A 26,433-nucleotide genomic window follows, 5' to 3' on the forward strand; every position below is an offset into this window, starting at 1 on the left:
GGGTTGTTTTTAATTTTGACATGTCCGTTTTAACCACGATATCCCTAATGCTTCTGCCTCTCCTGTAGCTTGGCATTAGTCTTTTATCCTGGAAGATTTTTAAATCCGGGTCAGAAGTGACTATCGGCCATAACTTTATCACCTTCTGTTTAATGCCCTCACTTCTTGTTGAAAACTCATTGACCCATGGAATAACTTTAGACATATCCCTTACCCTGGATGGTTGTACAGGTTGAGTATCCCTTATCCAAAATGCTTGGGACCAGAGGTATTTTGGATATCAGATTTTTCCGTATTTTGGAATAATTGCATACCATAATGAGATATCATGGTGATGGGACCTAAGTCTAAGCACAGAATGCATTTATGTTTTATATACACCTTATACACACAGCCTGAAGGTAATTTTAGCCAATATTTTTTATAACTTTGTGCATTAAACAAAGTGTATTTACATTCACACAATTCATTTATGTTTCATATACACCTTATACACACAGCCTAAAGGACATTTAATACAATATTTTTAATAACTGTGTGTATTAAACAAAGGTTGCGTACATTGAGCCATCAAAAAACAAAAGTTTCACTATCTCACTCTCACTCAAAAAGTCCGTATTTCGGAATATTCCGTATGTCGGATATTTGGATATGGGATACTCAACCTGTAATAAATCCTCTCTATTTTTGTCTACAGCTTTCGATCTGGCTGCTCTCAACAATTTCAGAGGATATCCTCTCTGGAGGAATCTCTGTTCCATCTCATCTAGTTGTGTTAACATGTCGTTCCTATCGCTATTTACTCTACATACTCGTAGGAACTGAGAATAAGGGAGGCCTTTGACTGTTGCTGGGGGGTGAAAGCTATCATGTCTCAGCATGGTGTTGCGGTCTGTAGGTTTTTTATACAGCCCCGTAACAATCTGTTGATCTTGGATTCTAATACAGATATCCAAAAAGCAGATTTCCGTTTTACTGCATGTACTGGTGAATTTGATAGGACTGGTTGTGGCATTGTGTGTCTTCACCAAACTGTTCAATGCCTGTTCTGTGCCCTTCCAGAACAGCAATAGATCGTCTATGTAACGATAATAAATAAACAGACGCTCTGCCACTTCCTTCTCCGCAAAAAACAACTCTCTCTTTACCTCCCACATGTAGGAGTTTGCAAACGAGGGTGCCACCGAAGATCCCATGGCACACCCCGTTTGCTGCCTGTAATAACCCCCGTCAAAGATGAAAAAGTTATGGGTTAAGGTAAATTCTAACAAAGACATGAAAAAATCTACATCTGGTCCCCCATAATGCACATTACCTGTAATCAAACGCCTCACAGCCTGTAACCCCTGTGCATGTGGTATACATGTATACAGGCTTGTGACATCTAATGTTGCCAGTATTATATCTCTTGGTACTTCCTTGATAGACAAAAAATTTCTAAGTAACATGCTAGAATCTTTAAGGTGGGAAACTGTGCTCTGGATGCACGGCTGTAGATAAGTATCCAAGTACACTGCCACTGGTTCGCACAGCGACCCCCGGGCAGATATTATTGGTCTGCCCGGAGGCTTCTGTGTGTCCTTGTGTATCTTGGGGATCGTATAAAAAACTGGTGTTACCGGATATTCTGGGCACAACCTTTTAACAATATCTGCTGTTATAACCCCCGCGTCCTGCGCCTCCTGTAACAAATTCACCAATTGCATTTTGTACTTTTGTGATGGATCAGAACTCAATCTACAGTAAGTGTCTTGGTCACTCAAAAGTCTGTGACACTCAGCCTTATACTCTGCAACATCCTGCACCACTACAGCCCCTCCCTTATCCGCGTTGCAAATAACAATGTCTTTGCGGTTACCGGGGAGGACAAAATCAAAGGCAAGATCAAAACCGCCAAGGGGAAGACACGTTCATTTTCAATTTGTCCTCAACCCCCTCACTCCTGCAGAGGTGAGTGTACTAAACAAGGGGTTATCATATGTCCCTACTAATTTTGGTGATGACTTTGGGTGGACTGTTGACACATTTAAGTTACATCGTACCTTAAAGATTAAGGAACATTTCAGCAAGATTCCACCTGTTAAAGATAAAATTTAATTACCACCGAGAATACAGAGGTTGGGGCCCAAGTCGCGTTTTGATCCTATAACTCAAAATGCATCTCTGAAAACTTTTCATAGGATGCTGGAAACAGCAGGAAAGGATACAAGGTCTCATAGATATCATAATTTACAGAGAGAAGAACGTGTGGCTTTGAAGGGACGCGGTAACCGCAAAGACATTGTTATTCGCAACGCGGATAAGGGAGGGGCTGTAGTGGTGCAGGATGTTGCAGAGTATAAGGCTGAGTGTCACAGACTTTTGAGTGACCAGGACACTTACTGTAGATTGAGTTCTGATCCATCACAAAAGTACAAAATGCAATTGGTGAATTTGTTACAGGAGGCGCAGGACGCGGGGGTTATAACAGCAGATATTGTTAAAAGGTTGTGCCCAGAATATCCGGTAACACCAGTTTTTTATACGATCCCCAAGATACACAAGGACACACAGAAGCCTCCGGGCAGACCAATAATATCTGCCCGGGGGTCGCTGTGCGAACCAGTGGCAGTGTACTTGGATACTTATCTACAGCCGTGCATCCAGAGCACAGTTTCCCACCTTAAAGATTCTAGCATGTTACTTAGAAAGTTTTTGTCTATCAAGGAAGTACCAAGAGATATAATACTGGCAACATTAGATGTCACAAGCCTGTATACATGTATACCACATGCACAGGGGTTACAGGCTGTGAGGCGTTTGATTACAGGTAATGTGCATTATGGGGGACCAGATGTAGATTTTTTCATGTCTTTGTTAGAATTTACCTTAACCCATAACTTTTTCATCTTTGACGGGGGTTATTACAGGCAGCAAATGGGGTGTGCCATGGGATCTTCGGTGGCACCCTCGTTTGCAAACTCCTACATGTGGGAGGTAGAGAGAGAGTTGTTTTTTGCGGAGAAGGAAGTGGCAGAGCGTCTGTTTATTTATTATCGTTACATAGACGATCTATTGCTGTTCTGGAAGGGCACAGAACAGGCATTGAACAGTTTGGTGAAGACACACAATGCCACAACCAGTCCTATCAAATTCACCAGTACATGCAGTAAAACGGAAATCTGCTTTTTGGATATCTGTATTAGAATCCAAGATCAACAGATTGTTACGGGGCTGTATAAAAAACCTACAGACCGCAACACCATGCTGAGACATGATAGCTTTCACCCCCCAGCAACAGTCAAAGGCCTCCCTTATTCTCAGTTCCTACGAGTATGTAGAGTAAATAGCGATAGGAACGACATGTTAACACAACTAGATGAGATGGAACAGAGATTCCTCCAGAGAGGATATCCTCTGAAATTGTTGAGAGCAGCCAGATCGAAAGCTGTAGACAAAAATAGAGTGGATTTATTACAACCATCCAGGGTAAGGGATATGTCTAAAGTTATTCCATGGGTCAATGAGTTTTCAACAAGAAGTGAGGGCATTAAACAGAAGGTGAGAAAGTTATGGCCGATGGTCACTTCTGACCCGGATTTAAAAATCTTCCAGGATAAAAGACTAATGCTAAGCTACAGGAGAGGCAGAAGCATTAGGGATATCGTGGTTAAAACGGACATGTCAAAATTAAAAACAACCCGACAAATTTCCTGACACGCAAAAACGGATGCTATAAGTGCACTGGCTGTACTACATGTTCACATATGTCACCTGGAGACAATATTGTCCATCCATATATAGGGAAGAAATTCCCAATCAGGTGGCCGCTAACATGTAGTACGAAATTCGTTGTGTATGCCATTATATGCCCATGTGGGCGCTATTATATTGGCAAAACTGAGTGCCAGTTCAAGACGAGGATGGCCAAACATAGGCAGGCTATCCGTAATGCATTGGTCACAGGCAATGGAGATCAGCCAGTGGCCAGGCATTTTTTGGAAAATAGGCATGGTATGGCAACATTCAAGCACAGGATCATAGATCATGTGCCGGAACAACCTAGGGGTGGGAACAGAGGACAACAGTTACTGAGATTAGAATCCAGGTGGATTCACAGGTTAAACACCATAAAACCGGGAGATTTAAATGACAGCTTGGGACTCATTAATTTCCTGTAAAAAGCAAGTAGTAATATTTACTTTAAATCATCCCCTATACTCATAGAATGCCAGATATATCTAACAAAATAAAAAATATGTGACATAAATGGAGAGGTCTGAGTGGTAAGAGGAGAGGTAGCAAGGCAGTTTAATAGCCTGAGATCGATATTTATCATTGAGAGAAAAGGTATTAATTGCAATGAAGTATATGTAATGCACTGTTTTAAGACACATGTTAGTTTAGATGTGGGTTTGTGCACAAGAATACACTAGGTATTATATATCCTGTCATCAACTAATTATGGTGATGTACAGGTCTTAATCACTAGAGGAAATTTTTATGGGGGCAAGGTGAACACATGCATGGAATTTTAGACAAATGGGGCTCATATTTATTGCCACAGGTTTTAATGATATATTCATGGTATTTCAGCTTAGTGTATTTATTGCATATTTTTAGAATGTGTACAATAGATGTAGTCTTTCTAATGTTAGGCAATACGGAAATTCATGTGTGCACTTGTTTCTCTCCCCCCCCCCCCCCCAGCGTTGCCATGGTCACGCGGCCCGCAGGATACCGCGACGTCACTTCCGCCCACGGGATGCATACAGAATGCCGGACAGGAAGTGCGGCTGGCGTGGCTGCGGCGGGCGCTGGCGGGGAGACCGAAAGGAGGAGGGGGGTAAGTGTGTATTTAATGTTCACTGTTTCACTGTGTGTTTGTCCTGAAGACGGGGAGGTGGTCCCCGAAACGTTGACCTCACAAATATACGTTTCTCTAACGTCCTAGTGGATGCTGGGAACTCCGAAAGGACCATGGGGAATAGCGGGCTCCGAAGGAGGCTGGGCACTCTAGAAAGATTTAGGACTACCTGGTGTGCACTGGCTCCTCCCACTATGACCCTCCTCCAAGCCTCAGTTAGATTTTGTGCCCGGCCGAGGTTGGATGCACACTAGGGGCTCTCCTGAGCTCTTAGAAGAAAGATAGTCTTAGGTTTATTATTTTCAGTGAGACCTGCTGGCAACAGGCTCACTGCAGCGAGGGACTAAGGGGAGAAGAAGCGAACTCGCCTGCTTGCAGCCGGATTGGGCTTCTTAGGCTACTGGACACCATTAGCTCCAGAGGGATCGACCGCAGGCCCAGCCTTGATGTTCGGTCCCGGAGCCGCGCCGCCGTCCCCCTTACAGAGCCAGAAGCAAGAAAATGGTCCGGAAAATCGGCGGCATGAAGACATCAGTCTTCACCAAGGTAGCGCACAGCACTGCAGCTGTGCGCCATTGCTCCTCTCACACTTCACACTCCGGTCACTGAGGGTGCAGGGCGCTGGGGGGGGGGCGCCCTGAGGCAGCAATAAAAACACCTTGGCTGGCAAAAATACCTCAATATATAGCCCCAGGGGCTATATATGAGGTAAATACCCCTGCCAGATTCCATAAAAAAGCGGGAGAATAGGCCGCGGAAAAGGGGCGGAGCTATCTCCCTCAGCACACTGGCGTCATTTTTCCCTCACAGTTCCGCTGGAAGGAAGCTCCCTGGCTCTCCCCTGCAGACTACTCTACAGAAAAGGGTAAAAAAGAGAGAGGGGGGGCATTTAATTTGGCGCAGTATATAGTTTATATTAAAAAGCAGCTATAAGGGACATAACTCAGTTAGTCCCTGCCTTATATAGCGCTCTGGTGTGTGCTGGCATACTCTCACTCTGTCCCCCCAAAGGGCTTTTGTGGGTCCTGTCCTCTATATAGAGCATTCCCTGTGTGTGTGGAGTGTGTCGGTATGGCTGTGTCGACATGTTTGATGAGGATAATGAGGTGGAGGCGGAGCAGATGCCTTTAGAAGGGATGTCACCCCCTGGGGGGCAGACACCTGAGTGGATGTGCTTATGGAAAGAAATGAGTGCACGTATAGACTCATTACATAAGAAATTTGACGACATGCCGACTGCGGGACAGCCGAGTTCTCAGCTCGTGCCTGTCCAGGTGTCTCAAAAGTCATCAGGGGCTCTGAAACGCCCGCTATCTCAGATGGCACAAGTAGATGTCGACACGGATACTGACACCAGTGTCGACGACGATGAGTCAAATTTAATGCCCATTAAGGCCATTCACTGCATGATTGAGGCAATGAAAGAGGTGTTAAATATCTCTGATTTACATCCAGGTACCACAAAAAAGGGTATTATGTTTGGGGAGAAAAAACTACCTGTAGTTTTTCCCCCGTCAGATGAATTAAATGAAGTGTGTGAAGAAGCGTGGGCTTCCCCTGATAAGAAATTGGTAATTCCTAAGAAGGTACTAATGGCGTTCCCTTTCCCACCAGAGGATAGGTTACGTTGGGAAACACCTCCTAGGGTGGATAAAGCGCTCACACGTTTGTCTAAAAAGGTGGCACTACCGTCTCAGGATACGGCCGCCCTTAAGGAACCTGCTGATAGAAAGCAGGAGGCGATCCTGAAGTCTGTATATACACACTCAGGCATTATACTTAGACCAGCTATTGCGTCAGCATGGATGTGCAGTGCTGCCGCTGCGTGGTCGGATAAACTGTCAGAAAATATTGACACACTAGACAGAGACACGATTCTGCTAACAATTGACCATATCAAAGACTCAGTCTTATATATGAGAGATGCACAGAGGGAAGTCTGCCAGCTGGCATCTAAAATAAGTGCATTGTCCATCTCTGCTAGGAGATGCTTATGGACTCGCCAGTGGACTGGAGATGCAGATTCCAAAAGGCACATGGAAGTTTTGCCTTATAAGGGGGAGGAATTATTTGGGGATGGTCTCTCCGACCTAGTTTCCACAGCAACGTCTGGGAAGTCAGCATTTTTACCTCATGTCCCCTCACAGCCTAAGAAGGCGCCATTTTATCAGGTTCAGTCCTTTCGGACCCAGAAAAACAAGCGGGGAAAAGGAGGGTCTTTTCTCTCTAGAGGCAGAGGTAGGGGAAAAAGGCTGCAACAAACAGCAGGTTCCCAGGAGCAAAAGTCCTCCCCCGCTTCCTCTTCCAAGTCCGCCGCATGACGGTGGGGCTCCACAGACGGAGCCAGGTACGGTGGGGGCCCGCCTCATGAATTTCAGCGATCAGTGGGCTCGCTCACAGGTGGATCCCTGGATCCTTCAAATAGTATCTCAGGGGTACAAGCTGGAATTCGAGGCGGCTCCACCCCACCGGTTCCTAAAATCTGCCTTGCCGATTGCTCCCTCAGACAGGGAGGCGGTGCTAGCAGCGATTCACAAGCTGTATTCCCAGCAGGTGATAATCAAGGTACCCCTACTTCAACAAGGCCGGGGTTACTATTCCACACTATTTGTGGTGCCGAAACCGGACGGTTCGGTGAGACCCATTTTAAATATGAAATCCTTGAACACATACATAAAAAAATTCAAGTTCAAGATGGAATCGCTCAGGGCGGTTATTGCAAGCCTGGAGGAGGGGGATTACATGGTATCCCTGGACATCAAGGATGCTTACCTGCATGTCCCCATTTACCATCCTCACCAGGAGTACCTCAGATTTGTGGTACAGGATTGCCATTACCAATTCCAGACGCTGCCGTTTGGACTCTCCACGGCACCGAGGGTATTTACCAAGGTTATGGCGGAAATGATGATACTCCTTCGAAAAAAGGGAGTTTTAATTATCCCATACTTGGACGATCTCCTAATAAAGGCACGATCCAAGGAACAGTTGTTAGTGGGAGTAGCACTATCTCAGGAAGTGCTGCGCCAGCACGGCTGGATTCTGAATATCCCAAAGTCACAGCTGGTCCCGACGACACGTCTAATGTTCCTGGGAATGATTCTGGACACAGTCCAGAAAAAAGTGTTTCTCCCGGAGGAGAAAGCCAGGGAGTTGTCTTCTCTAGTCAGAGACCTCCTAAAACCAAAACAGGTATCGGTGCATCACTGCACGCGGGTCCTGGGAAAGATGATAGCTTCTTACGAAGCAATTCCATTCGGCAGGTTCCATGCCAGGATTTTTCAGTGGGACCTGTTGGACAAGTGGTCCGGATCGCATCTTCAGATGCATCGCTTGATAACCCTGTCCCCAAGAACCAGGGTGTCTCTTCTGTGGTGGCTGCAGAGTGCTCATCTTTTGGAGGGCCGCAGATTCGGCATACAGGACTGGGTCCTGGTGACCACGGATGCCAGCCTACGAGGCTGGGGGGCAGTCACAAAGGGAAGAAACTTCCAAGGACTATGGTCAAGTCAGGAGACTTCCCTTCACATAAATATTCTGGAACTAAGGGCCATTTACAATGCCCTAAGTCAAGCAAAATCCCTGCTCCTACACCAGCCGGTGCTGATCCAGTCAGACAACATCACGGCAGTCGCCCATGTGAATCGACAGGGCGGCACAAGAAGCAGGATGGCAATGGCAGAAGCCACAAGGATTCTCCGATGGGCGGAAAATCATGTACTAGCACTGTCAGCAGTGTTCATCCCGGGAGTGGACAACTGGGAAGCAGACTTTCTCAGCAGGCACGACCTCCACCCGGGAGAGTGGGGACTTCATCCAGAAGTCTTCCAAATGATTGTAAATCAGTGGGGTCGTCCACAGGTGGACATGATGGCGTCCCGCCTAAACAAAAAACTAGAGAGGTATTGCGCCAGGTCAAGAGACCCTCAGGCGATAGCTGTGGACGCTCTAGTGACACCGTGGGTGTACCAGTCAGTTTATGTGTTCCCTCCTCTACCTCTCATACCAAAGGTATTGAGAATAATAAGAAAGCGAGGTGTAAACACAATTCTCGTGGTTCCGGATTGGCCAAGAAGAGCGTGGTACCCGGAACTTCAAGAGATGATCTCAGAGGACCCGTGGTCTCTGCCGCTCAGACAAGACCTGCTACAGCAGGGGCCCTGTCTGTTCCAAGACTTACCGCGGCTGCGTTTGACGGCATGGCGGTTGAACGCCGGATCCTGAAGGAAAAGGGCATTCCGGAGGAAGTCATTCCTACGCTTATTAAAGCTAGGAAAGAGGTTACAGCAAATCATTATCACCGCATATGGCGGAAGTATGTTGCATGGTGTGAGGCCGAAAAGGCCCCAACAGAGGAATTTCAACTAGGTCGATTTCTGCATTTCCTGCAAGCAGGAGTTAATATGGGCCTAAAACTAGGCTCCATTAAAGTACAGATCTCGGCTCTGTCGATTTTCTTTCAAAAAGAACTAGCTTCAGTACCTGAAGTTCAGACATTTGTGAAAGGAGTGCTGCATATTCAGCCCCCATTTGTGCCTCCTGTGGCACCTTGGGATCTCAACGTGATGTTGAGTTTCTTAAAATCACATTGGTTTGAGCCACTAAAAACCGTGGATCTGAAATATCTCACGTGGAAAGTGGTCATGTTATTGGCTTTGGCTTCAGCCAGGCGTGTGTCAGAATTGGCGGCTTTATCATGTAAAAGCCCTTATCTGATTTTCCATATGGATAGGGCAGAATTGAGGACTCGTCCCCAATTTCTCCCAAAGTTGGTGTCAGCGTTTCACCTGAACCAGCCTATTGTGGTGCCTGCGGCTACTAGGGACTTGGAGGACTCCAAGTTGCTAGACGTTGTCAGGGCCCTGAAAATATATGTTTCCAGGACGGCTGGAGTCAGAAAATCTGACTCGCTGTTTATCCTGTATGCACCCAACAAGCTGGGTGCTCCTGCTTCTAAGCAGACTATTGCTCGCTGGATTTGTAGTACAATTCAGCTTGCTCATTCTGTGGCAGGCCTGCCACAGCCAAAATCTGTAAATGCCCATTCCACTAGGAAGGTGGGCTCATCTTGGGCGGCTGCCCGAGGGGTCTCGGCTTTACAACTTTGCCGAGCAGCTACTTGGTCAGGGGCAAACACGTTTGCAAAATTCTACAAATTTGATACCCTGGCTGAGGAGGACCTGGAGTTCTCTCATTCGGTGCTGCAGAGTCATCCGCACTCTCCCGCCCGTTTGGGAGCTTTGGTATAATCCCCATGGTCCTTTCGGAGTTCCCAGCATCCACTAGGACGTTAGAGAAAATAAGAATTTACTCACCGGTAATTCTATTTCTCGTAGTCCGTAGTGGATGCTGGGCGCCCATCCCAAGTGCGGTTTATCTGCAATACTTGTACATAGTTATTGTTAACTAAATCGGGTTATTGTTGAGCCATCTGTTGAGAGGCTCAGTTGTTTCATAATGTTAACTGGGATTCATATCACGAGTTGTACGGTGTGATTGGTGTGGCTGGTATGAGTCTTACCCGGGATTCAAAATCCTTCCTTATTGTGTACGCTCGTCCGGGCACAGTGTCCTAACTGAGGCTTGGAGGAGGGTCATAGTGGGAGGAGCCAGTGCACACCAGGTAGTCCTAAATATTTCTAGAGTGCCCAGCCTCCTTCGGAGCCCGCTATTCCCCATGGTCCTTTCGGAGTTCCCAGCATCCACTACGGACTACGAGAAATAGAATTACCGGTGAGTAAATTCTTATTTTTTTTCACTGATTCTAAAGCCTCTGAGTGCCGCCTCTGATTTCTTCAATTTGCATATATATATATATATACTAGGTGATTCATCGCGCCCTACGGGCGCTCTTCACACCGTCGTAAGGGGCTACGCCCCCGTGATCTCTCCAGAAAAGTTAAGGCAGTGATTTTCAACCTTTTTCAACTCGCGGCACACCTGCAAGACTTAAAAATTGCCAAGGCACACCATCAGTGCCCCACGGGATAAAAACTAGTGATGAGCGAGGTTCGGTTTTACTCGGTTTTACTCGGTTTTACTCGGTTCTCAAAACGGCATCTTATTGGCTATCCAAAACACGTGACATCCGTGAGCCAATAAGATGCCGTTTTGAGAACCGAGTAAAACCGAGTAAAACCGAGTAAAACCGAATCCGCTCATCACTAATAAAAACCCCATACACACACATTGGCCTCCACGGCAATTAAACAAAAACGCAGGCCCCAACAGAAGTGCAAACACATTGGCCCCCGCAGTATTAAAACTAATTTATAATAATGCCACACACTGTCCTCCAGAGTAATTCAACCACACACTGCCTCCCCAACTAATTTCACCTGCAACTTAACCTGGTCACTATTTACTCCTTATTTATAACTGTATAATGCAGAAGGAGTCATCAGGACCACGTCTAAAATTCCCCACCAGCAGTACAAAATTGCCACTTCATATATGCACAACTACATATTGCATAAACATTGTCCCCAACAGTAATGTCACACTGCCCCCCCAATAGAAATTCCACTCACTGCACCCCCCTAGTAATTCCACTCACTGCCCCCCCCCCCCCCCCCCCCCCCATAGTAATTCCATGCAATGTCTGCCCCCACCCCACAGTAATTCCACACATACATAATGGAAAAAAAATATATAAATAACCTATATCTGTTAATTCTGGGAGAAGTGAGGAGCATTGAGTGGATGGACCAGGCAGCGGCAGCAGCAGCACGGAGTAGCAGCAGTGGGTGGGCCGTGCGTGACCTATGACTCGGTGGGTGGGTAGCGGAAGTGCACAGCACTGCCGAACCGGCTACTGATTGCAGCGGCAGCTGTGCTGGCATCTCTGGCGGGCGGCGCAGGTCTCTGGCGGGCGGCAGCAGGTCTCTCTGGCGGGCGGCAGCAGGTCTCTCTCTGGCGGGCGGCACAGGTCTCTCTGGCGGGCGGCGCTGGTCTCTCTGGTGGGCGGCAGTGGCATCTCTGGCAGGCAGCAGCGGCATCTCTGGCAGACAGCGGCACACCTGGCAACCGCTCACGGCACACTAGTGTGCCGCGGCACAGCGGTTGAAAAACACTGAGTTAAGGTGTAGAATAGTAGTTGTATAGTTTGTATTGGTGGAATAGGAGGTTTGTTCGTGGATAGATGTAGTATGACAAAAGGGAATGTCATGGTGAATGGAGTTCAGGGTCTTGTGAGTGGGTGAACAGTGTCTGCAGGGGAGGGTGTATAGAATGTGGAAGGAAATGACATGTATAGTGAACATGGTTGCGTAAGTAAAGTATGTGGGTGTCAGGTGGCACATGGAAGACAGTGTATGTTGTGGTTGTGGGGAAGGTGGCCGTTGTACGGGGATGCTGGGGAATGTGCGTGTGCGGCGTGCTGCGGGACTATGTGGATGTAGTGTGAGCGATGTTGGAGAGGGTGGTTTGTAGGCTAGGTGTGTGAACGGGGCGTAACACAGTGTGCAGGGTCGGCAGACAATTTGTGTTGGGCTTGTGGGGAAAGTAGTCTGTGTGTGGGGGTGTTGGGGAGTGTGTGCGGGTGTGCTGCGGGACTCTGTGGGTGTGCCGTGGCTGTAGTGTGTCAGATGGTGGTGGTGCATGTATTAGTGGTGTGGGGAGGGGGTCCGGTGGCACACAGTGTGCAGGGATGGAAGGTAGTGTGTGTGGGGCTTGTGGGGAGGGTGTCCGCTGTGCGTGCGTGCTGGGGTCTGTATGCAAGTGTGGTGTGTGCATAGTGCTGCGGGATTGTGTGGGCGCGGGCTGGCAGGGGGTTAAGCGGCTGTACAGAGTGTGCAGGGAGGGAAGACAGTGTTCGTGTGGAGGGTGGCCTGTGGTCGACCATGCTGGGGAATATGTGCGTCCGTGCTGCGGGCGGTGTGCTGCGGGACGATGTGGGCATAGTGCACAGTGGACAGGAGTCTGTGTGGGGCGGTGTTGAGGAGTGTGTGCGTCCGTGCTGTCGGTGGGCGTGCTGCGGGACTGTGTGGGGGTGCCATGGCTGAGGTGTGTGAGATATTAGGGGGGGTGAATGTAGCAGGGGTGTGGAGCGGGAGGCCGGCGTCTGTCCAGACTGTGGAGGGGGGGGGGGGGGGAGTCCGGTGTGCGGCCGTGCTGCGGGAGTGTGTGAGGTAATTAGCGGGGTGAATGTAGCCGCGCCGTGTAGCGGCAGTCGGGCGTGTGAGCAGACTGTGTGGGGGGGGGGGAGAGAAGAGAGGAGGAGAGGAGGTGAGGGGAGAGAAGTCCGCTGTGCTGCGGGAGTGTGTGCGGTAATTAGCGGGGGGGGGGGGGGCGGGGGGGAGAAGTCCGCTGTGCGGCCGGAGTGTGTGAGGTAATTTGCGGGGAAGGGGGGGCGGGGGGTGGAGAAGTCCGCTGTGCGGCCGGAGTGTGTAAGGTAATTAGGGGGGGGGGGGTTTGAGAAGTCAGCAGTGCGGCCGGAGTGTGTGAGGTAATTACCGGGGGGGGGGGGGGGGGGGGAGAAGTCCGCCGGAGTGTGTGAGGTAATTAGCGGGGGGGGGGGGGGGGGGAGAAGTCCGCTGTGCGGCCGGAGTATGTGGGGTAGCGTGTAGCGGCAGTCCGGCGTGTGTGTAGACTGTGCGGGGGGGAGAAGTCCGCTGTGCGGCCGGAGTGTGTGAGGTAATTAGTGGGTTGAATGTAGCCGCGGCGTGTAGAGGGATGCCGGCGGCTGTACACACTGCAGGGGGGGAAGAGAGTGTACCTTGGTCTTGTGGGGAGGGTGGCCTGTGGTCTGAGACGTGCTGCGTACCTGGTTGGAGATGGTGGTGGGATGACGTGTGTGCTGCTCAGTTCTGGGCAGGAGCTGGTAACTCCACCCAGGCCTCTAACTCCGCCCAGCGTTAGAGGGCCAGGCACACACAAGGCAAATATATAGGAGATATATATATATATATATATATATATATACAATCCCTGTGGGTGTGTGTGTGTGGGTGTCGGTACGCCTGTGTCGGCATGCCTGAGGCGGAAGGCTCTTCTAGAGAGGAGGTGGAGCAGATGATTGTGGTGTCTCCGTCGGCAACGCCGACACCTGATTGGTTGGACATATGGAATGTTTTAAATGCAAATGTGACCTTGTTACATAAGAGATTGGACAAAGCAGAGTCCAGGGATAATACGGGGAGTCAATCAATGGCTTTGACGGTGTCACAGGGCCCTTCTGGGTCTCAAAAACGTCCCCTATCCCAAATAGCAGACACTGATACCGACACGGATTCTGACTCCAGTGTCGACTACGATGATGCAAGGCTACACCCAAGGGTGGCCAAAAGTATTCATTATATGATTATTGCCATAAAAGATGTTTTGCATATCACAGATGACCCCTCTGTCCCTGACACGAGGGTACACATGTTTAAGGAAAAGAAACCTGAGGTAACCTTTCCCCCATCTCATGAGCTGAACGCGTTATTTGACAAAGCTTGGGAAACTCCAGACAAAAAACTGCAGATTCCCAAAAGAGTTCTTATGGCGTATCCTTTCCCGGCACAGGACAGGGTACGGTGGGAATCCTCGTTCAGGTAGACAAAGCATTGACGCGCTTATCCAAAAAGGTGGCGCTACCGTCCCCAGACATGGCAGCTCTCAAAGATCCTGCTGATCGCAGGTAGGAAACGACTTTAAAATCAATTTAACACATACTGGTGCTTTACTCAAACTGGCTATAGCATCGGCTTGGGTCTGTAGCGCGGTAGCAGCTTGGACAGATACCTTGTCAGCTGATTTTGATACCCTAGATAGGGATACCATTTTGTTGACCTTAGGTCACATCAAGGACGCAGTCTTATATATGAGGGACGCTCAGAGAGACGTCGGACTACTAGGTTCAAGGGCCAACGCGATGGCGGTCTCGGCTAGGCGAGCACTGTGGACCCGCCAATGGACGGGTGATGCCGACTCAAAGAGGCATATGGAAGTTTTACCTTACAAGGGTGAGGTTTATTTGGGGAAGGTCTCGCGGACCTAGTTTCCACAGCTACCGCGGGTAAATCTACCTTTTTGCCTTATGTTCCCCGGCAACAAAAGAAAACTCCACAGTATCAGATGCAGTCCTTTCGGTCGCATAAGTCCAGAAGAGGTCGGGGCTCTTCCTTCCTCGCCAGAGGTAAGGGTAGAGGGAAAAGAATGCCTGCTACGGCCAGTTCCCAGGAACAGAAGTCCTCCCCGGCTTCTACTAAATCCACCGTATGACGCTGGGGCTCCACTGAGGGAGGCCGCACCGGTGGGGGCACGTCTTTGACTCTTCAGCCACGTCTGGGTTCAGTCGGACGTGGATCCTTTGGCGATGGAAATTGTATCCCAGGGCTACAAGCTGGAATTCGAAGACGTGCCTCCTCGTCGATTCTTCAAATCGGCTTTACCAGCTTCTCCCCCAGAGAGGGAGATAATTTTAGCTGCAATTCAAAAGCTGTGTCAACAGCAAGTGATTATCAAGATTCCCCTAACACAACAGGGGAAAGGGTACTATTCAACCCTATTTGTGGTTCCCGAAACCGGATGGCTCGGTCAGACCCATTCTAAATCTAAAATCCCTGAACCTGTTCTTAAAAAGGTTCAAGTTCAAGATGGAATCGCTCAGGGCAGTCATCTCCAGCCTGGAAGGGGGGGATTTTATGGTGTCATTAGACATAAAGGATGCATACCTTCACGTCCCCATATATCCTCCTCATCAGGCATACCTGAGATTCGCTGTACAGGACTGTCATTACCAGTTTCAGACGTTGCCGTTTGGGCTTTCCACGGCCCTGAGGGTGTTCACCAAGGTAATGGCGGAAATGATGGTGCTCCTACGCAGGCAAGGAGTCACAATTATCCCGTACTTGGACGATCTCCTGATAAAAGTGAGATCAAAGGAACAGTTGCAGAAAAGCGTGTCGCTCTCCCTGGGAGTGCTACAGCAACATGGATGGATTGTAAATCTACCAAAGTCGCAGTTGGTTCCAACATTTTGGCTGTCTTTCTTAGGCATGATTCTGGACACAGAACGTAAGAGGGTTTCTCTGACGTCCTAGTGGATGCTGGGTACTCCGTAAGGACCATGGGGTATAGACGGGCTCCGCAGGAGACTGGGCACTCTTAAAAGAAAGATTAGGTACTATATCTGGTGTGCACTGGCTCCTCCCTCTATGCCCCTCCTCCAGACCTCAGTTAGTATCTGTGCCCGGCCAGAGCTGGATGCACCCTAGGGGCTCTACTGAGCTTCCTAGAAAAGAAAGTATTTGTTAGGTTTTTTATTTTCAGTGAGATCTGCTGGCAACAGACTCACTGCTACGTGGGACTGAGGGGAGAGAAGCGAACCTACCTGCTTGCAGCTAGCTTGGGCTTCTAAGGCTACTGGACACCATTAGCTCCAGAGGGATCGAACACAGGCCCAGTCCTCGGTCGTCCGGTCCCGGAGCCGCGCCGCCGTCCCCCTTGCAGAGCCAGAAGAACGAAGAGAAGTTGAAAATCGACGGCTGAAGACTCTGGTCTTCATTAAGGTAGCGCACAGCACTGCAGCTGTGCGCCATTGCTCCCTTAGCACACCACACACTCCGGTCACTGATGGGTGCAGGGCGCTGGGGGGGGGGCGCCCTGGGCAGCAATTAGATTACCTTACTTGGCGAAAAGCACATAATACAGTCTGATAAACTGTATATGTGCATTAACCCCCGCCATTAAAGTACATAAAAGGACAGAAGCCCGCCGCTGAGGGGGCCGGGCCTTCTTCCTCAGCACACCGGCGCCATTTTCTCTTCACAGCTCAGCTGGAAGGAAGCTCCCCAGGCTCTCCCCGGCAGTATCCTGGTACACAAAGGGTAAAAAAGAGAGGGGGGGGGGCACATAAATTTAGGCGCAAAACTGTGTATATAAGCTGCTATAGGGGAAAAATCACTCAGTATAGTGTACATCCCTGTATTATATAGCGCTGTGGTGTGTGCTGGCATACTCTCTCTCTGTCTCTCCAAAGGGCCTGGTGGGGGAACTGTCTTCAAATAGAGCATCCCCTGTGTGTGTGGTATGTCGGTACGCGTGTGTCGACATGTCTGAGGTAAAAGGCTCCTCTAAGGAGGTGATAGAGCGGATAAGTGTGTGGGAGGGTGTCTCCGTCAACAACGCCGACACCTGTTTGGATATGTGTAAGTGCTGAGGTAAAATTATTGCACAAAAGGTTAGGGAACAGAAAGAAAATCTACCCTGGTCTGTCCCTATGTCACAGAGTCCTTCAGAGTCTCTCTATGTTCACTATCCAAAATAACAAAGTATCGACACAGAGTTTAACTCCACTGTCGACTACGATAATGCAAAGTTACAGCCAAGAGGGCTAAAAGATATTCAATATATGATTATTGGAATAAAAGATGATTTGCATATCACTGATGACTCATCTGTCCCTGACACGAGAGTACACATGTTAAGGGGAAGAATGCTGAGGTAAATTTCCCTCCTTTCATGAGGAAAAAGAGCGGGAATCTCCAGACAAGAGATGGCAGCTTCCCACAAGAGAATTCTCAGGCTGTATCCTTTCCCCACTAGGGCCAGGATGTGTTGAGAATCTTCCCCTTGGGTGTCCTGTTTGCACTAGCTATTCTCAGGGATCCTGCAGATAGCGTGCACATTCTAGTATACTACCCAGACCGGCGATTGTGTCGGCATGGGTTTATAGCGCTGTGGCAGCGTGGACAGGTACCTTATCAGCAGAGATTGAGACCCTAGTATGCATATAAATATTTTAAGATGCTGTCTTAAGTGATAGATATATAATTATAAAGCATGCCCAAAGGGTCATGAGTATACTGGGTCCTAGAGACAAAAGCTATGTCGATTTCTGCTTGACGTGTCCTGTAGAATATACATTGGACAGATGATGCCGACTTAAGAGGCATATGGAAGGCTGAGGATTGTGTGGAGAAAGGTTCTCGGGCCTGGTCTCCACAGTTATAGCTGGTAATTCTGATATTTTGCCTTATATTCCTGCACAGCCTAGGAAAGCACAACATTATTAAATGCAGCTTTTCGAATAAAGAAACAAGAAAGTCTGAGGTGCGTCCTTTCTTGTCAGAGCCGGGGGCAGAGGAAAGAAGCTGTACAACACAGCTAGTCCCCAGGAACAGAAGTCCTCCCCGGCCTCTACAAAAATCCACCGCATGTCGCTGGGGCTCCACAGGCGGAGCTAGGCCCGGTGGGGACATGCCTTCGTAAGTTCAGCCACAAGTGGGTTCACTCCCTGTTAGATCCCTGTGCAATAGAAATTGTATCGCAGGGATACAGGCTGGACTGTGAGAAGATGCCCCCTCACCGAGGACCCGGCGGGCTTCCCCCCAAGAGAGGGAGCCAGTGTTAACTGCAATTCGTAAATTGTATCTTCAACAGGTGGTGGTCAAGGGTCCCCTCCTTCAACAAGAGGGTGTTATTATTCGACCATGTTATAATCCCGAAACCAGACGGTTCGGTTAGACCCATATTGAATTAAAATCCCTGAACATATACCTGAAAAGGTTCAGGTTCAAGATGGAATCGCTAAGAGCGGTCATTGCATGCCTGAAATGAATCGGGACATAAGGGATGCATACCTTCGTGTCCCCAATTATCCACCTCATCAGGCGTACCTCAGAATTGCGGTACGGGATTGTCATTACCAATTTCACCAAGGTAATGGCGGATATGATGGTGCTCCTGCGGAAGCAAGGTGTCACTATTATCACATACTTGGATGATCTCCTCATAAAAGCGAGATCAAGAGAGCAGTTGCTGGACAGCGTATCACCTTCTCTGGAAGTGAAACGGCAACACGACTGGATTCTATATATTACAAAGTCGCAGTTGGTTCCTACAGCTCATCTGCCTCGCCTAGGCATGATCCTAGACACAGACCAGAAGAGGGTTTATCTCCCGATAGAGAGAGCTCAGGAGCTCATGACACTGGTCAGGAATCCATTGAAAACCAAAACAGGTGTCAGTGCATCACTGCACTCGAGTCCTGGGAAGGATGATGGCATCATACGAGGCCATCCCCTTCGGCTGGTTCCATGCAAGGACAATGGAACTTACTGGACAAGTGGTCCGGATCACATCTTCAGATGCATCGGTTAATCACCCTATCCCCCAGGGCCAGGGTGTCTCTCCTGTGGTGGCTGCGGAGTGCTCACCTTCTCGAGGGCCGCAGATTCGGCATTCAGGACTGGGTCCTGGTGACCACGGATGCAAGCCTCCGAGGGTGGGGGGCAGTTACACAGGGAAGAAAATTCCAAGGTTTGTGGTCAAGCCAACAGACTTGCCTTCACATCAATATACTGGAACTAAGGGCCATATACAACGCCCTAAGTCAAGCGGAGTTCCTGCTTCGCGATCAACCGGTTCTGATCCAGTCAGACCGCAGGGGCTCATGTAAACCGCCAGGGCGGCACAAGGAGCAGGGTGGCGAGGGTAGAAGCCACCAGAATTCTTCGCTGGGCGGAGAATCAAGTAAGCGCACTGTCAGCAGTGTTCATTCCGGGAGTGGACACGACCTCCACCCGGGAAAGTGGTGACTTCATCAGGAAGTCTTCACGCAGTTTTGCAAATTGATGGAAACTGCCTCAGGTGGACTACATGGCGTCCTACCTCAATAAAAAGATAAAAAAGGTTTTACGCTGGGTCAAGGGACTCTCAGGCGATAGCTGTGGTCGCACTAGTAACACCGTGGGTGTTCCAGTCGGTCTATATATTCCCTCCTCTTCCTCTCAGACCCAAGGGCTGAGAATTGTAATAAACGGAGGAGTGTGAACAATATTCTTTGCTCCGGATTGGCCAAGAAGGACTCGGTACCCGGAACTGCAAGAAATGCTCTCAGAGGACCCATGACCTCTGCCTCTCAGTCAGGACATGTTGCAACAGGGACCCTGTCTGATCCAAGATTTACCGCGGCTGCGTTGGACGGCATGGCGGTTGAACGCCGGATCCTAGCGGAAAAGGGCATTCCGGATGCAGTTATTCATACGCTGATAAAGGCTAGGAAAGACGTGACAGCAAGACTTTTTCACTGTATATGGCGAAAGTAGGTTGCTTGGTGTGTGGCCGGGATGGCCCTACAGAGGAATTCCAGGGGGGTCGATTCCTGCACTTCCTACAGTCAGGAGTGACTATGGGCCTAAAATTAGGATCCATAAAGGCCAAGATTTCGGCCCTATCCCTTTTTCTCTCAAAAAGAACTGGCTTCACTGCCTGATGTTCGGACGTTGTCACAGGGGTGCTGCATATTCAGCCCCTTTTGTGCCTCCAGTGGCACCTTGGGATCTTAACGTGTGTTGGATTCCTAAAATCCCACTGGTTTGAGCCACTTAAGAACGTGGAGCTAAAATATCTCACGTGGAAAGTGGTCATGCTTTTGGCCTTAGCTTGGACTAGTCGTGTGTCAGAATTGGCGGCTTTGTCATGTAAAAGCCCATATCTGATCTTCCATATGGAAAGGGCAGAATGGAGGACTCGTCCCCAATTTCTCCCTAAGGTGGTATCATCGTTTCATTTGAACCAACCTATTGTGGTGCCTGCGGCTACTAGGGACTTGGAGGATTCCAAGTTGCTGGACGTAGTCCGGGCCCTGAAACTTTATGTTTCCAGGATGGCTGGAGTCAGAAAAACTGACTCGCTATTTATCCTGCATGCACCCAACAAGCTGGGTGCTCCTGCTTCAAAGCAGACTATTGCTCGCTGGATCTGTAACACCATTCAGCTTGCACATTCTGCGGCTGGACTGCCGCATCCTAAATCAGTAAAAGCCCATTCCACGAGGAAGGTGGGCTCTTCTTGGGCGGCTGCCCGAGAGGTCTCGGCTTTACAACTTTGCCGAGCTGCTACTTGGTCGGGTTCAAACACTTTTGCAAAATTCTACAAGTTTGATACCCTGGCTGAGGAGGACCTTGAGTTTACTCATTCGGTGCTGCAGAGTCATCTGCACTCTCCCGCCCGTTTGGGAGCTTTGGTATAATCCCCATGGTCCTTACGGAGTACCCAGCATCCACTAGGACGCCAGAGAAAATAAGAATTTACTCACCGGTAATTCTATTTCTCGTAGTCCGTAGTGGATGCTGGGAGCCCGTCCCAAGTGCGGACTCTCTGCAATACATGTATATAGTTATTGCTTAACTAAAGGGTTATTGTATGAGCCATCTGTTGAGAGAGGCTCAGTTTTTGTTCATACTGTTAACTGGGTATAGTTATCACGAGTTGTACAGTGTGATTGGTGTGGCTGGTATGAGTCTTACCCTGGATTCCAAATCCTTTCCTAGTAATGTCAGCTCTTCCGGGCACAGTTTCCCTAACTGAGGTCTGGAGGAGGGGCATAGAGGGAGGAGCCAGTGCACACCAGATATAGTACCTAATCTTTCTTTTAAGAGTGCCCAGTCTCCTGCGGAGCCCGTCTATACCCCATGGTCCTTACGGAGTACCCAGCATCCACCACGGACTACGAGAAATAGAATTACCGGTGAGTAAATTCTTATTTTTTCTCCCGAGGGAAAAAGCCCAGGAACTCCAGAACATGGTAAGAGACCTGTTAAAACCGAAAAGAGTGTCAGTCCATCAGTGCACTCGAGTACTGGGGAAAATGGTGGCGACCTACGAGGCCATCCCCTTCGGCAGGTTTCATGCGAGGACGTTTCAGTGGGACCTTCTGGACAAGTGGTCCGGGTCCCACCTTCACATACATCAGAAAATAACTCTGTCCCCCAGGGCCAGGGTGTCTCTCCTGTGTTGGCTCCAGAGTGCTCACCTTCTAGAGAATCGCAGGTTCGGCATTCAGGACTGGGTTCTGGTGACCACGGACGCGAGCCTCCGAAGATGGGGAGCAGTCACACAAGGAAGGAATTTTCAGGGACTGTGGTCAAGCCAGGAGGCTTGTCTACACATCAACATACTGGAATTGAGGGCCATATACAACGGCCTACGACAAGCGGAGAATATTCTTCGCGACCTACCGGTTCTGATTCAATCAGACAGCGTCACAGCCGTGGCTCATGTAAACCGCCAAGGCGGGACAAGGAGCAGAGTGGCAATGGCGGAAGCCACCAGAATTCTGCGCTGGGCAGAAAATCACGTAAGCGCTCTGTCAGCGGTATTCATTCCGGGAGTGGACAACTGGGAAGCAGACTTCCTCAGCAGACACGATCTCCATCCAGGAGAGTGGGGACTTCATCAAGAAGTTTTTGCAGAGATAACAAGTCTTTGGGGACTTCCTCAAATAGACATGATGGCGTCACGCCTCAACAAGAAGCTTCGGAGCAATTGTGCCAGGTCAAGGGAGCCTCAGGCAGTAGCGGTGGACGCTCTCGTGACACCATGGGTGTTTCAGTCGGTCTATGTGTTCCCTCCTCTTCCTCTCATCTCAAAGATACTGTGAATCATAAGGCGAAAAAGAGTGCAGACAATACTCATTGTTCCAGATTGGCCTCGAAGGGCCTGGTATTCAGATCTTCAGGAGCTGCTCACAGAAGATCCATGGCCTCTTCCTCTCAGGGAGGACCTGTTACAGCAGGGGCCCTGCGTGTTCCAAGACTTACCGCGGTTACGTTTGACGGCATGGCGGTTGAACACCAAATCCTAGCTGGGAAGGGTATTCTGGAAGAAGTCATCCCTACTCTTATAAAGGCTAGGAAGGAGGTGACGGCGAAACATTATCACCGTATCTGGAGGAAGTATGTTTCTTGGTGTGAAGCCAAGAATGCTCCTGCGGAGGACTTCCACTTGGGCCGTTTTCTCCACTTTCTACAGACTGGAGTGGATATGGGCCTAAAGTTAGGCTCCATTAAGGTACAGATTTCGTCCCTTTCTATATTCTTCCAGAAAGAATTGGCTTCTCTCCCAGAAGTCCAGACTTTTGTAAAGGGAGTGTTGCAGATCCAGCCTCCTTTTGTGCCCCCAGTGGCACCATGGGACCTTAACGTGTTGTTACAGTTCCTAAAATCTCACTGGTTTGAGCCTCTTCAAACTGTTGAGTTAAATTTCTCACTTGGAAGGTGGTCATGTTGTTGGCCTTGGCATCTGCAAGGCGGGTGTCCGAATTGGCGGCCTTGTCTCATAAGAGCCCCTATCTCATTTTCATGTGGATAGAGCAGAGTTGAGGACTCGTCCTCAATTTTTGCCTAAGGTGGTGTCATCATTTCATATGAACCAACCTATTGTGGTGCCTGTGGCTACGGGAGATTTGGAGGATTCCAAATCCCTTGATGTAGTCAGGGCCTTAAAAATGTACGTAGCCAGGACGGCTCAAATTAGTAAAACAGAAGCTCTGTTTGTCCTGTATGCAGCCAACAAGGTTGGCGCTCCTGCTTCTAAGCAGACTATTGGTCGCTGGATCTGTAACACGATTCAGCAGGCTCATTCTACGGCTGGATTGCCGGTACCAAATTCGGTAAAGGCCCATTCCACTAGGAAGGTGGGCTCTTCTTGGGCGGCTGCCCGAGGCGTCTCGGCTTTACAGCTTTGCCGAGCAGCTACTTGGTCGGGTTCAAACACTTTTGCTAAATTCTACAAGTTTGATACCCTGGCTAATGAGGACCTCATGTTTGCTCAATCGGTGCTGCAGAGTCATCCGCACTCTCCCGCCCGGTTTGGAGCTTTGGTATAATCCCCATGGTCCTTACGGAGTTCCCAGCATCCTCTAGGACGTAAGAGAAAATAAGATTTTAAACCTACCGGTAAATCTTTTTCTCCTAGTCCGTAGAGTATGCTGAGCGCCCGTCCCAGTGCGGACATATTTCTGCATGACTTGTATATAGTTCTTGCTTACATAAGGGTTATGTTACAGTTAAGATCAGTCATTGACTGATACTGTTTGTTCATACTGTTAACTGGTTGCGTATATTCCAGGTTATACGGTGTGGATGGTGTGGGCTGGTATGAATCTTGCCCTTAGATTGACAAAATCCTTTCCTCGTACTGTCCGTCTCCTCTGGGCACAGTTTCTCTAACTGAGGTCTGGAGGAGGGGCATAGAGGGAGGAGCCAGTGCACACCCATTCTAAAGTTCTTTATAGTGCCCATGTCTCCTGCGGAGCCCGTCTATACCCCATGGTCCTTACGGAGTCCCCAGCATCCTCTACGGACTAGGCGAAAAAGATTTACCGGTAGGGTTAAAATCTTATTTACTTAGACACACAAACAACTAAACTGATAAAACACTGGATCTCTTAAAAACAAATCCACATACACCAAGTTAGGCTAATTACCAGAAGACAGTAATCAGTGTGGCATGGAAATTCCACTTAGTAATAGATACATTTCATTCAGAGACACTAAAAAAAAAATTGTGGCAGCTTGTATAGTGCTAATGTAACCCTGAAGGTAAACTAAAAATTGGATGTATCATAAATTAGCCTAATTAGCTATGAAACGTTGTTATGAGATGAAAGGTTCTGGGACCCTGCTGCTCTGCCCGCGAGGACAGAGGCAGTGATAGTAAAAGCCACGAGGCAACAAAGAACTGTTGGATGTGCGGGTGAAGGGCGGACGGGGGGTATAACGGAGAGGAGGAGAGAGAAGACGGGGCAGTGCGAGCAGGAAGGGAAGACGACAGAAGCCTCTTCCAGGGACTCCGTGAAGCTGTCAAAACCCGGTGAATCGCGGGGCGGTTAGGAGGAGACACCGAGAAGCCAACGCACGATCCTCTGTGTTAAGGATCCATCAGCCGCAGTGACCTCATGTGCGCTGGATTAGAAGATTCAGTGAAGGTACTTACCAACGCAGATCTCCGGTGCTCCGTGGCGGGGTACGAGGGACGTGAGCGGCCGTGGTTCCAGTGGATGGCGCTGGGCGGTGGAGTGGCCTCAGCATTGACATCACCGCTTTAGTCGAATCAGACTGGGCAGTGCCGATCGTCCAACCCCAGCCCACGCCCCGTGGGCCGGATAAGAACGGCTACACCAACCCGACGGGGACAGCTGTGACGCAGCAACAGTGAGTGACAGTAATGGGGAGTGAGAGGCGGCTCAAATCACTTCATCACAGGTGAGGAGTGGTCCTGCATAGACAGCATCAAAATAGGAGCTCCCTACAGCAGGGATTAATTACCATAATCCCTGATACATTATACATCAGTGGCATCCCACTTAGCCAACTGACACTGAAAGGGGAAATTATTCCATTTTGCATTATAGACTATACTTCCGTGGTATCCCACAGAAGGATAGATTAGCATTTTACTTCAAGTCAGCTTCGTGAAAGGAATTTTCTCTATCGTCCTAGTGGATGCTGGGGTTCCTGAAAGGACCATGGGGAATAGCGGCTCCGCAGGAGACAGGGCACAAAAAGTAAAGCTTTTCCAGATCAGGTGGTGTGCACTGGCTCCTCCCCCTATGACCCTCCTCCAGACTCCAGTTAGATTTTTGTGCCCGGCCGAGAAGGGTGCAATCTAGGTGGCTCTCCTAAAGAGCTGCTTAGAAAAAGTTTAGCTAGGTTTTTTATTTTACAGTGATTCCTGCTGGCAACAGGATCACTGCAGCGAGGGACTGAGGGGAGAAGGAGTCAACTCACCTGCGTGCAGGATGGATTGGCTTCTTGGCTACTGGACATCAAGCTCCAGAGGGACGATCACAGGTACAGCCTGGATGGTCACCGGAGCCGCGCCGCCGGCCCCCTTGCAGATGCTGAAGTCAGAAGAGGTCCAGAATCGGCGGCTGAAGACTCCTGCAGTCTTCTAAAGGTGGCGCACAGCACTGCAGCTGTGCGCCATTTTCCTCTCAGCACACTTCACACGCGGTCACTGAGGGTGCAGGGCGCTGGGGGGGGGCGCCCTGGGAGGCAAATGTAACCTATATAAAGGCTAAAAATACCTCACATATAGCCCCAGAGGCTATATGGAGATATTTAACCCCTGCCTGATTTCTCTAAATAGCGGGAGACGAGCCCGCCAGAAAAGGGGCGGGGCCTATCTCCTCAGCACACGGCGCCATTTCCTCTCACAGCTCCGCTGGTCAGGACGGCTCCCAAGTCTCTCCCCTGCACTGCACTACAGAAACAGGGTAAAACAGAGAGGGGGGGCAAATTTATGGCGATATTTTGATATAACAAAGCAGCTATAAGGGAGCACTTATTATAAGGCTATCCCTGATATATATATATATAGCGCTTTTGGTGTGTGCTGGCAAACTCTCCCTCTGTCTCCCCAAAGGGCTAGTGGGTCCTGTCTTCGTTAGGAGCATTCCCTGTGTGTCTGCTGTGTGTCGGTACGTGTGTGTCGACATGTATGAGGACGATATTGGCGTGGAGGCGGAGCAATTGCCAAATATGAGGATGTCACCCCCTAGGGAGTCGACACCGGAATGGATGCCTTTATTTATGGAACTACGGGATAGTGTCAACACGCTAAAGCAGTCGTTTGACGACATGAGACGGCCGGACAATCAATTAGTGCCTGTCCAGGCGACTCAAACACCGTCAGGGGCTGTGAAACGCCCTTTGCCTCAGTCGGTCGACACAGACCCAGACACAGGCGATGACTCCAGTGGTGACGGTGACGAATCAACCGTATTTTCCAGTAGGGCCACACGTTATATGATTTTGGCAATGAAGGAGGCGTTACATTTAGCTGATACTACAGGTACCACTAAACAGGGTATT

The 26,433-nt window shown here is 49.3% G+C and overlaps 1 protein-coding gene across 4 annotated transcripts in view; it reads left to right on the forward strand.

The window, feature by feature from the left end:
* The window catches only part of TEX12 (testis expressed 12), a 207,749-nt gene that overhangs the window by 41,188 nt on the left and 140,128 nt on the right, over window positions 1-26,433 (forward strand). Inside the window, exon 2 of one of the 4 annotated variants that reach the window (XM_063943201.1) lies at window positions 4,690-4,825. The exons of the other annotated variants lie outside the window; for them this stretch is intronic. Coding sequence (XP_063799271.1) covers window positions 4,697-4,825 — 129 coding nt within the window. The 5' untranslated portion in view covers window positions 4,690-4,696. The remainder of the gene's footprint in view (window positions 1-4,689; window positions 4,826-26,433) is intronic. 4 annotated transcript variants of the gene reach the window in all.

Source organism: Pseudophryne corroboree, chromosome 10 (assembly GCF_028390025.1).
Source record: "Pseudophryne corroboree isolate aPseCor3 chromosome 10, aPseCor3.hap2, whole genome shotgun sequence".
In the NCBI taxonomy this organism is placed as follows: domain Eukaryota; kingdom Metazoa; phylum Chordata; class Amphibia; order Anura; family Myobatrachidae; genus Pseudophryne; species Pseudophryne corroboree.